The sequence below is a fragment of the Gymnodraco acuticeps genome, unplaced genomic scaffold, assembly GCF_902827175.1.
Source record: "Gymnodraco acuticeps unplaced genomic scaffold, fGymAcu1.1, whole genome shotgun sequence".
Lineage (NCBI taxonomy): Eukaryota > Metazoa > Chordata > Actinopteri > Perciformes > Bathydraconidae > Gymnodraco > Gymnodraco acuticeps.
In genome coordinates, this window is record NW_022992180.1 from 584,819 (window position 1) to 597,105 (window position 12,287).

General features: G+C 41.9%; 1 protein-coding gene across 1 annotated transcript in view; it reads right to left on the reverse strand.

Annotated features, from left to right (window-relative positions):
* tm9sf4 (transmembrane 9 superfamily protein member 4) overlaps positions 1–12,287 on the reverse strand; it is a 51,344-nt gene that overhangs the window by 11,795 nt on the left and 27,262 nt on the right. Inside the window, exons 6-10 of the mRNA XM_034205037.1 lie at positions 12,051–12,174; positions 11,819–11,940; positions 6,597–6,708; positions 2,638–2,708; positions 1,653–1,785 (exon numbers count right to left, since the gene is read on the reverse strand). Coding sequence (XP_034060928.1) covers positions 1,653–1,785; positions 2,638–2,708; positions 6,597–6,708; positions 11,819–11,940; positions 12,051–12,174 — 562 coding nt within the window. The remainder of the gene's footprint in view (positions 1–1,652; positions 1,786–2,637; positions 2,709–6,596; positions 6,709–11,818; positions 11,941–12,050; positions 12,175–12,287) is intronic.

Here is a 12,287-nt window from a genome sequence, read left to right on the forward strand (position 1 = left end):
GGAGCTCTTTCTCATGTGGTTTTCTGGCAACTTTACCATGACGACAAGTCTCCAGGAAGATGGCCAGGAATAATGTTGAGTCTCACATTGTGTACTTCTGTACCTACACAATTGTTAAAATGCACTGAGTACCTGTATTGTGCTCTAATAACACTTAGAAAATTCACTTCTCACACTCAATGACCGCCATCTTGGCTTCTTAACATCCAGCTGTGATTGGGGTTGCTTCGGTTAACAGAAGAATTAAAATAAAAGTTACACCTGTTTTTTCACTATTTAAGTAATATACCCCTATACTGGTGTCAAAAATAAGCCACCATTAATTTTATAAGGTTAATTAAGCAGACTGTAATGATATGGCACCACAAATGACCGTGCTAGCTTGCTAACTAACAGCGGCATTGCGACTATCGCTGAGGGCAAAGCAGACATATGAGATTTGAGATGCATGGCATTAGTGTTCACAGTGCACGACATCAGTGTAGAGATGTCCCGATCCGATCACGTGATCGGGGATCGGAGCCGATCACGTGATTTTCAAAAGATCGGAATCCGGAGAAAAAAATCGGGGATCGGGAATTTTTTTTTTTTTATAAGATATTTTTATTATTTTATTTAATGTTACAAAACAAAAATGACCATGCTCACGTCTTAAAGTCATCCTGAGGACTTAGTTTTGGTTTAAAATTACACAACATCATGTATGTGTTGCTTCTTTTGGGCTTGTTTTCAGACCTGCTTATTTCTCTCAAATCTGGCAACAGAGTGGGCGCAGTGTCTAATAGTAGCAGTAAGCTAACGAGAGGCTACGTTCAGCTGGTGACTCGGGAGTCGGGACAGAGAAAATGTCAGCAGTTTGGAAGTATTATAAAATTGAAAGCGAAGGCAGTGTAACAGCCAGATGCAATGTTTGCAAGGCGGAGGTTCCGCGTGGTGGAAAGAACAGAGCTACGTTCAACACGACCAATCTAACACGCCACCTGAGAAACAAACATCAACAACAACAACAACACGACGAGTACACAGCGGCCACTCAGGTAACGGCACTGAAGCAACCGACACTTTCAGAGACTTTTAAAAGGAAAGAGAAACTGCCCCAGAACAGTGAAAAGGCCAAAAAAATAACTGCCAAGAGAGCTGAATTCATCGCGTTGGATGACCAGCCGTTATCCGTTACCTTTTTTTTCTCTTAATGCATAAAGATGGGATCGGGAAAAATCTGTATCGGCAGATTGTCAAAATCAAATGATCGGAATCGGATCGGGAGCAAAAAAAGGTGATCGGGACATCCCTACATCAGTATATTAAGGGAAGTATCTGAATTGAGACACAGCCCACTTCTTATATGGTTGCCAAAGGTATAAATAATAAACACCTAAAAAGTAATTTGAGACTATCACTAATTATTTAGAGAATAACTCAACATTTAATGTCAACACATGCAGTAACTGTAGTTTGTTTGAAACAATAACATTGATTTTGGTATAAAAAAAGGGATTTTTCTGCTTCATATTTGCAGGATGAATGAGAGCCTTCGCACCACGACAACATTCCATTGACCCAATGTAACCATGTGATGAAATGATGGGAAAAGAGCTGTGTGGTGTAAAAAGAGATCTACAGGGAAAAGATTATATAGAAAACAAACTCACAGATGACAATTAGGATCATGCATAAGAGCTGGATTCCTGAGCCCAGCAGAGAGCTGAGGATCATGGGATACTGAGGGGGCCTGAAGACATCACCGTGGACATTCTTCCATCCTGACTCCTCCATTGTGTCCTCCTGTGTAGAAAACATAAACATTAGGCTCCAGTGCCTGGAATATACTGAGAAACAATAAGAGGTCCCACTCAAATCAGTAGAACGCAAATCAAATCACTCCACGCTATTATGCCCCTTTCACACCAACGCGGTTCCAGGGCCGGTTCGGAGTTTGAGCCTGATAAGCACTGGCTTTTCCTGTTCACACCGCAGCGGAGCCGGCTCTTTTCCCCGAAAACCGGTTCTTACCAAGCTCGAAAAAATTGTCCGTCGAGAAGCAAGAACCACATACGTCACGCTTACGTCGGAGGGGGCGAGATTAATCTGATCAACAACAACAAAATGCCGCAAATTCTGTTCAGCAACACACACAACTAAGAACCAGGATGGATGCCAGTAAATGTAAGCAGCAGTGGACCGCTGAAGAGACAAATGACCTCCTCAGGCATTGGTCAACGCAAGAGGTACAGAGGAAGTTGGACGGCACAACACGGTCTAAAGCTATTTTCCAGCAGCTGCAGCGGGAGTTGGCCCCGCTGGATACCACCGGACTCTGGAGCAAATAAGCAACAGGCTAAAAAAACTCAAGAAAGACGACCGGGATAATTTGTGTTGTTATGTGAGGGATTTCCGCACAGTTTGGCTTTATGAAGCAGGCACGTAAACGGTTACGTCATGACGCAATGACGCAGCACCACTCGGGCTCTGGGCGGTGTGGACAAAACGGGGGCTGAAAAGAAAAACCGGTTCCGAACCATAAGAGCGCAAGCACGGAGCTAGAACGGGAGCTGCGTTGGTGTGAAAGGGGCATCATTTTTCTTTTCCCAAGGACTTGCTGGAACCAAGCCAACTGTCAGGACTCTATTTACTTACTATGTCATCCTCTCTGTTGTAGTTGGCAATGTCCTTCCTCAGAGTCCTGATAATGATCATACTCAGAATACCTGAAAAGTGAAAGGCAGGGAACATCAGACAATATATATGATATATATAAATATACTTATGAGACAATTGGCCATACAGGATTTTTTAAAATTATTTTTGTTTGTATTCACAATTTTGTCTTATTTTAGTACAAGGGGTTGAGAGCACTTTTAACAAGATAAGAGTAAACCTTTGTTTTTTTACAGTCCACAAATTATTGGTCCAACACAAGGAAACCTAAGTTTTGAATTTGAGGAACATAAAAAAGCATAAAAATCATATAATCAAATGTATATTACATGTGTTTTATTGTTATAATAGCGATTGTATTATTAGATTTGTGGGCTAAATAAATGTTGTTCCATTGATCCCTTAAAAGATATTGCGTGCATTCAGCTTCTGAAAGGCTTACAGACTTATCTTAGATGTCTTTTGATTGTCCTTTAGTAATTACGTTGTATGCAATGTTATGCTTTCTTTATTAAATTGTGCCCCATACAGCTTTTCTTAGAAGGAATCTCAAGCATTATTGGGCATGTGCCAGAGTATTTGCACCCAGCACACAACTGCCTTTATAAAGTGTTTATGGGGCAGTATGGGGTGTTGAAAATAATCGTTTGTACGATGCATTGCGATGCGGACGTGGACGATTCGGTCTCGATGCAGTGACGGAAGATAATCGGTTATAGCGTAGTAACGTTGCTTCCTGATTTTCCGGCCGCGGCTTTACTATAACGTTTTTTTTTTCTGTCACTTTAATATCAAATCGGTCGGTGACGCAGAGATCAGGGAACAGACGTGACAGCGGCACAGTAACACCAAACACGGAGCAGTCTGCTTTATCCACCAACACAAGAACACCAGTCCAGAACCAACAGCAGAAGGACCCGCTCTGAATCACTCCGTGTCGCTGCGGCTCAGACACACAGGGATTTATGTTTTAAAGAAATACTGGCGTTACAATCAAGTCAGGTTTTTGGTGGATTTAATGAAGTCTTGGATTGCAAAGTATGAATGTCCTCAAGCAATTTTCAGACGATATATACGTGTGTAAAGTTTGTGAAGGCAGGAGGAAAAAAGCTTCCGCGATCACCGTCTCCTCTCCGTTCCTCCAAGCCCCGCCCCCTCCCTGAAAATAATGAGTGACAGGCTGATAGTGACCCGATAGAAACTTTATTATTCACTTAATCACTGAGATATAATGAAGCTAACTTAGTCTAATACATTCATGGGATTTATGTAACAGTAAGACAGAGAATGTAAGTGTGCACCCACATGCACTATTTTAGTTGTTATATGCTGTTGTAAATACTCCTGTTGTCTGCTGTGTTCAGACTCAAGTCCTGTGAGTGATGCCACATTCAGGACATTCAGTGTCCTTTTTTTAACAGAAGACCGTTGCTAGAAGCTGCAGCTAGACTGCAGAAGCATTAGTTTTTTGTTTTTGAGGATGGAACACACACAGATATAGGGAGGCTAGACCTATACAATTCATTTATTTTGGTTTATAAATTAATGTCAAGACATTTATGTTATTGATTTCTGAAGCACTTTCTAAATAATAAAAAGAGAGTTCATATGTATTTACTGCATGTATGCATTGATGAAAAATAAGCCATGTGCAGTAATATAGAAAATTGAGGATGCAACGCATTGGTATGAATCGTGATGCATCGGGATATCGAATTGAATCGAAGACAGGACCAGAATCGAATCGAATCGTAAGACCAGTGAAGATGCACAGCCCTAGGCAGTGCTAGTGTTAATTTCGTCAGCTATTTTTTTATTTTGTTTTAGTCTTAGTCCTGTGTTAAATTTCCTTTTTAGTTTTAGTCATATTTAGTCACCTTCATCCTGTTTTTATTTAGTCAAGTTTTAGTCGACTAAAAGTCTGAGCATTTTAGTCTTATTTTAGTCAAAGAAAACAGTAACTATTTTAGTCAAGATTTAGTTGACTAAAAGTCTGAGCATTTTAGTCTTATTTTAGTCAAAGAAAACAAATTATTTGAGTCTACTTTTTGTCAATGAAAACTGTTGAGTCTTTTTTAGTCATCAGATTATATAGAACATTTCAGTCAAACTGGTCTAGCCAAAACCAATAATTTGTCATTTTAGTATATATAAATAAATAACATTATATCTTGTCTAGAGATGTCCCGATCCCGATCCCCGGATCGGATCGGCCCCCGATACTGGGTGGATCGGGATTGGCAGATCCAATTAAATGTCATGGCCGATCCATAGTTAATATTTCCCATGATTCCATTGTTACGTTGTTTGTCGTTGTTGTTCAATTGCATCAGCCGCCATTATCGAGTTGGAAAAGTGGAACGGACACATATCGTTAGCTAGTTAAAATGTCTGCAGTTTGGCATCATTTTAAAATAACTACAAGTGAGTCGCCGACTGCGACATGCAAAGTCTGTGGTGTGGAAGTCTCACGAGGTGGTGCTAATAGGGTCTCCTACAACACCACAAACCTAATAAAACATCTTAAAAAGCACCACCCCGACGAACACGCCGCCTACTGTAAAGCGACAGCGTCTGCGACTGATGGACTCCATCAACAAACACTGCGGGACAGCTTGAAACGAAAGGCTTTACTTCCTCGAGACTCCGAGAGATTTCGCAAGATTACTGAGCTGATTGTGGAGTGCATAGCAGGGGACGACCAGCCAATTTCACTTGTGGAAAACTCCGGTTTTTGTCGTCTAATAAATTATTTGGGTGCCTTTCTATTTCTTAATGTATACGAAATTAAATGCTGTTTGCCAACACAAAAAGTGATATCGGAAATCGGTATCGGAAAACCGGTATCGGGAAATATCGGGATCGGATCGGAACCTATATGAAAATATCGGAATCGGATCGGAAGCTAAAAAATGAGATCGTGACATCCCTAATCTTGTCCTTATTTGATGAAAAACACAGGTTGAATGATTAAGAAGCTTTGCAGAGAGTATCTGGTCAGGTTTGTGCCGTTTTTACCAGCTGTGTTGGGGGGGGGGTAATTCGGTAAACGCAAGTGCGACCACTGCTCCCAAGCCCTGTTGTTGCTATTTTTTTTCTTGTTAAATAAGGTTAGTTAGACCATGAGTTAGACCCGAGTCTTCCTGACAGTTCACAGTGTGCCGCTGCCCGGTGTAATTCAAATCTACCGCCGCGCGCAGCACAGACACACAGCTGCTGCCCTGCCGCAGCACCGGAAATGGAACTGCTGGGAGAAAAACTGACTATCAGAGATGTAACGTTATCTTTGATAATATTTCGTCTCCTCATTTTTCGTCAACGAAAGTAAAGACAGATTTTGGCATAGTTTTTATTTAGTAAACTACATTTTCGTCTCGTCACTTTTCGTCAACGATATTGCATGATGATTTCGTTGCAGTTATTGTTTACTGCCGTTGGTGCCGTCTCGTCTCGTTTTCGTCATGGAAAAAAAGGTCGTTGACGAACATATTTCGTCATAGTTTTAGTCAACGAAATGAACACTAGGCAGTACCTGTGCTGATAATACACAATCAACCACTATGCCTCCAATTAATGATCATGTAGGATTTATTATTCAGCACACCTTGGTAACAGTAGAACTGGACAGGTAAGAACACATTTGGAGCTGACTGTTCTTACTTTTTTCTCTTAACAGAAAGCATACGAGACATTTAGGAGAATGTTGCAGTATGAGGCCATACATATAGATCGACATGACTTTAACAAGAGTAAGTTGTAAACAAAGCACAAGGCTCATGGTATGCGTTTAAATCTCACCAATTAAAAGGCAGTTTTATACATAAAATGTGTATGTACTATTTGTGATTTCTAATGACCTGCAGTACTTTATTGTGTTTATAAGGCCATTTGAGAAATGACAGTAGCACTGAGCAGGATCTGTCAAAATTTGGACATACCAGACAGGAAGAAGACGACCACCACAGAGTTGACGATGGAGAACCAGTGGATCTGAACATCGCTCATGGTCAGGTATGTGTCCCATCGAGACGCCCACTTCACCTCACTCTCCTGCACAGAGGACATTAGAGGCTCAGCATTCCTTCCTTTACATGTTGTAGTATCATTTTTAATCTTTAATTATTTCTAAGCTGTATCATCTTAGAAAACTAAAACAGCTGGACAAAATGCTGTAATGTTGACATCTGACCTTGTTGCTTTGAAACCATAATTGCTCAACAACAAAGGTATACTGTATAGCAGGTGTCTCAGACTCCAGGCCCGCGGGCCAGACGCGGCCCGCGACACAGTTTCTCATGGCCCCGTTGTTGATATCATGTAATAGTGTTAATCTGGCCCGTGCGTTTACGTTTTCAAATTTTTATTTAATTTTTGGATTGATCCCGCTGCTGGCAGGGAACTGCTGCGCGGAGTTCCCTCGCCCCTCCTCCCTCCGAGGGAACTCCGCCACGTCAATAAAATGCGCGCAGCGGAATCAATCACAGAGTGATCCAAAAGTGACACAGAGTGGAAGGAAAATATATCGCCCAGTCATGTCTACATCAAAACTTTCAGGGAAAAAAAAAGTCGCTGATGACCACAGAAGATTTCAGGAGAAGTGGGAGACTAAATATTTTTTTGTCGAGTACAGGGGAAACGCAACGTGCCTTATATGCAGGGGTGCACATAACTTTTTTGCCCTGGTTCTCAAAGGAGCACCTGGAGATGTTGCTTGGTGCTCATCCTTAAAATGAAATAAACCGTAACTTTTGAGGGGGTCTTGACTTTATTTGCCAGACACACGGCACTGAACACACATGCAGAGGTGAACACAGAACACACATGCAGAGGTGAACACAAGACAACATTAGCACGACCAGTAATCCTACAAGCATCACTACCCTCCTGACTGTTCTCCTCACTGTCTTCCTCTCTGTCAGACATGGTAGCTGATGATGTAGGCCTACTACTTTCTCTCTGGTTGAGTCTGCGATTAGCTGCTCGCATCCACAAGTCAACAGCTGGGTTTGGGTCGAAAGTCTCTGTTGTCATCTTAGACAAGTGGATGTAATCAAATAAGTATGTGAACATAACCAATAACCTACCATAGCCAATAACAAATTAATGTAACTTATTTGATTTTTGTTGTTCATATCTTATTTTACCTTAACATTTATTTATTTATGCTTTTTTTTTTATCTCCAGTTTTAAAGGATATTTTTGGTTACTGTCCTATAGTATACATTGGAATGATTTCAAACCTGTTTATCCCAATAATTATAAAGGAGTGCCTTGGAAATATGTGTTTACATAAATTGTGATCAAAACGTTTGAGACCCACTGAGACAACTTAGACTAAAGTGAACTATCTAAACACTCCGAGTCCTTTACCTCACTGAGCTGTAGTTATCAGCCTCTCAGTCTGACTGGAGAGGACTCTCCCTCCACATTATTGTAGAAACATCTTCTTCTTATATCCGTTAGAGCAGCTAGCACCAGATACTAATAACAACAGCGTGCAGTTATGTGCAGCCCTGCTTATATGCACAGAGAAAATCGCTGTATACAAGGAGTATAACGTCAAACGTCACTACTCAACTAAACAGAGTGCAGAGTATGCAAAATACCTGGGAGACGAGAGAGAGAAAAGAGTCACAGAGCTAAAACAAAATTCTATGGAAGCAACCAAATCTCTTCAAGAAAGGAAGCAATGAGGCTGATTTAGCAGTGGAAGCTAGCTATGTGGTGAGTGAGATGATTGCTAAGGCAGGAAAGCCGTTTACGGAAGGCGAGTTTATAAAAAAGTGCATGTTGCAGGCTGCAAGTATAGTCTGTCTGGAAAAGAAGGGTCAGTTTAACAACATCAGCGCATTTCTGACTTATCAAGTGACATATATGATCAGCTGTGCGACAAAGCCAAACTTTTCCGTGCATACTCTGTGGCTCTTGATGAGAGCACGGACATCACTGACACCGCTCAGCTCGCAATGTATGTCCGTGGTGTTGATGACAAGTTTGAAGTGACAGAGGAGTTGCTTACAGTGAAACCAATGCATGGCCAGACCACCGCTCAGGAGATATTCCAGCAACTGTGTGATGCCATTGCATCTGCCATGGTCTGCCATGGAAGAGGTTTGTTGGAATTACGACCGACGGAGCGCCATCAATGACAGGGAGGAAAAATGGGCTGGTGGCACTTGTTCAAATAAAACTGGAGGAGGAGGGTGTGGAGGAGGCTATTGCTCTGCACTGCATTATCCATCAGCAGGCCCTTTGCAGCAAATGCTTGAAGTTTGACAATGTGATGTCTATCGTTGTGAAATGCATCAACCATATCAGATCCAGGGGCTTAAAGCACCGCCAGTTCCGTGCTTTTTTGGAGGAAATTGAGTCAGAATAGGATGTGCTCTTCTTCACAGAGGTGCTTTGGCTCAGCAGGGGACACGTCCTGAAGAGGTTTTTTGAGTTGAGAACAGAACTGAAAGTATTCATGCTGGAGAAGGGTGGGATGGCTGTTCCCGAGCTGAGTGATCCCAAATGGCTCATGGACTTAGCTTTTCTTGTTGACATCACACAGGAGCTGAATGCACTGAATAAGAAGTTGCAGGGCCAGGGCCAGCTTGTCAGTGCAGCATATGACAATGTCAAAGCATTCTCTACAAAACTGGTGTTATGGAAAGCCTTGCTCCCTCAGAAAAACCTCTGCCATTTCCCAGCATGCAAGGCTCTCATGGACAAGGGCACAGCATTCAGTGGTGAGAAGTATGTTGATGCCATTGTGAAGCTACAGGAGGAATTTGATCAGCGGTTTGCAGACTTCAAGACACACAGAGCCACTTTCCAAATGTTTGCAGACCCCTTCTCCTTTGATGTGGAAAATGCCCCTGGTGTGCTTCAAATGGAGCTCATTGACCTGCAGTGCAATTCTGAGCTCAAAGCCAAGTTCAGGGAAGTGAATGGGAAAGCAGACAAGCTTGGACAGTTCATGAGAGAATTACCCCCCTCCTTCCCTGAGCTTTCCAGGATGTTCAAGCGGACCATGTGCCTTTTTGGGAGCACATATGTGTGAACAGCTCCTCTCCACCATGAACTTCAATAAGTCAAAGTACAGGTCCAGACTGATGAACATCTTCAAGCCATACTAAGGGTTTCAACTGCTTCCTCCCTCAAACCAAATGTGGCTCAGCTGTGTGAGAGGAAGCGCTGCCAGGTCTCTACCAGCAAGGAGTAGGCAAGAGCAACTGTAAATAGTTATGTTGTGAAGAACCGTTCATGTTAAGACGATGTTGAAGAACTGTTAATGTTGTATTTTTTAATACATTTTTTGTGGAATACTTGAAGCGGCCCAGACTTGCCCAGACTCTACCTCCAGCGGCCCCCAGGTAAATGGAGTCTGAGACCCCTGCTGTATAGGGTGCAGTCATAAATAGTCACTCTGGCACAAACTGGATTTGTTTTTATTGGAATGTGATGTTCTGATATTGAGGGGCAGCTCTCTCAAAGAGCGGCAGAGCGCCAAGCATTCAGCTAAACGTTTTACTAGCTTACATTTCCTCTAACTCCTAATGCTATAGCCTAACTTTTCTAATTTATTTTCATAGGCATAATGTTACCACCTGTAAGCTATCATGTCATACATTGTACATTACATTGTCACCTCATTTACAAGAAAGAGGCACAATATTATTGATGTACACTGAATATACATATTGATGAGAATGATTTAGTTGTGCATTTAAATGTATTGTGTATTTATATAGAAATAGAATGCTCTCTATTTCTTACAACAATTATCTTGTTTTAGTGAAGAGCGTCAGGTTGGATAAACAAACGCACAGACAGTCCAGGGCTCGAGCTTAAGGACGTCCCGTCGTCGAAAAAAATAGTGTCGGGGAGGATAACAAATAATATAGGGACGAATTTGGGACGAGTTAAAATAAAAATACCCTGCTAACTATACTACAAACGGCGATGAAAATGAAACCGACTGCACGTTTGGTTATTAAACCTCATTGTCAACATAAACACACAAAACATTTAGCAACCCGCGAAATACACACACACATACAAACACACACACACACCGAATTCCTGGCCCGCAAATTTGCGGGTCTAGCTATGTACTGAGTGTGTGTATTTCGCGGGTTGAGTGATGTACAATGACATCCCGTGGAGGAATTCTGAAATGTTTTACCGTTAATCACAAAAACGCACAGCAGAACCAGACCCTGGAGCGCCGGCCTCTTTATTTACTTACTCCTCTTCATCCCCTATGGGTAATAAGGCTGAGAAGAGAACCCTCCATCGTATTTAGTCCTTAGCAATATGCTGCCGGGGCTCGGTACCCATGTAGGGATGGGTACCGAGCCCCTGGCCGGAATTATTAAAGACAATGGTAACGTTAAGCTCCGACGTTATCGGACTTTTTATCGGTACTGGAGACATTTTAAAAATATATGTCATATGTATTATTGCTACATACACATTATATCGCAGTTTTAGTTTCACCAACTCCGTTTCTAACATGCAATAAGACTACAACATGCGTCTATGATGCGTCGATCTTTGCAATCCAGACGAGATCTCTCTCTCCCGTCTGTGTGCGAGGGGGCGGGGCCGTTTGTAAAGGTCTCCTGACTGTGTTACAGACTGTCATCCTGGTTAGTGGTTACTCTGGGTTCTGTCTTCAGGACACAGTGTTGGATTTTTTTGTTAATTTGATGGGACTTGATTGGATTCAATATTAGAGTAATTTTCTCGTTTGTGTGTTTGTTTAAATATATTTGGCCTTTGTTTATGTGATTGAATGATTTACTCAAGTAAAAAGGTTGATGAATTATCATCTAATGATTTGTATGATGTTTTATTTATGTTAAAGGTCACTTTGAATGATTTTAACTAATGATAATGTAGAAAAACTAACAGTTTAAATTCGGGAAGGTCCACATTAATTTCGGGACGGCTTAGATTGTATTTCGGGACGGTTCCGGGAGGATGGGGAAAAAAGTTAGTCGAGAGCACTGAGACAGTCACCCCTTCTATTGTTTAGATTTTGTAGCACTCTAGCAGACTCTTTAAGTGCTAAGATTTGAAGTTAAATAGTAAATCCCTTCAGTGTTTCAGTCTGACTCCTTGTTACAGATGATTAAAGTCCCTGGGAATCCATGGAGCAGTCACTGACCTCCCAGTGGACGGAGTAGGTGAAGAGGACTCCGTTCTCCTTGGTCGGGTCAATCTCCTGTGCGGCGGAGCCACTGGCTTCAGGCAAGGTGCAAGTCTTGTCCTTTTCCACAGGCTTCAGATCTGTGAATAAATACAAAACTGGGTAAGTACAGAGTGAGGGTAACCATATCTCCTTTACTCCCACTTTATAGTTTTAAATCATCATAGGTCGAAAACATTACACAACCTACCATCTACTTTTACACTTTGGGGTACAACCTCAAAGCGCACCACCCTGTAGTTGTGAACATCCCCCTGCTCCAGCTTCTCCCTGTGGAAGTACAGGATGAAGGACAGGTGGTTGTGCAGGTAAAACTGTGAGGGAGAAGAGAACAACTAAATTAGTATACTTTAAAAACACAGACAGAATGATCATTTTAGTAAATATTTTAGGGCGCGCAAACACTTGTGATCAATCTGGAAACCTT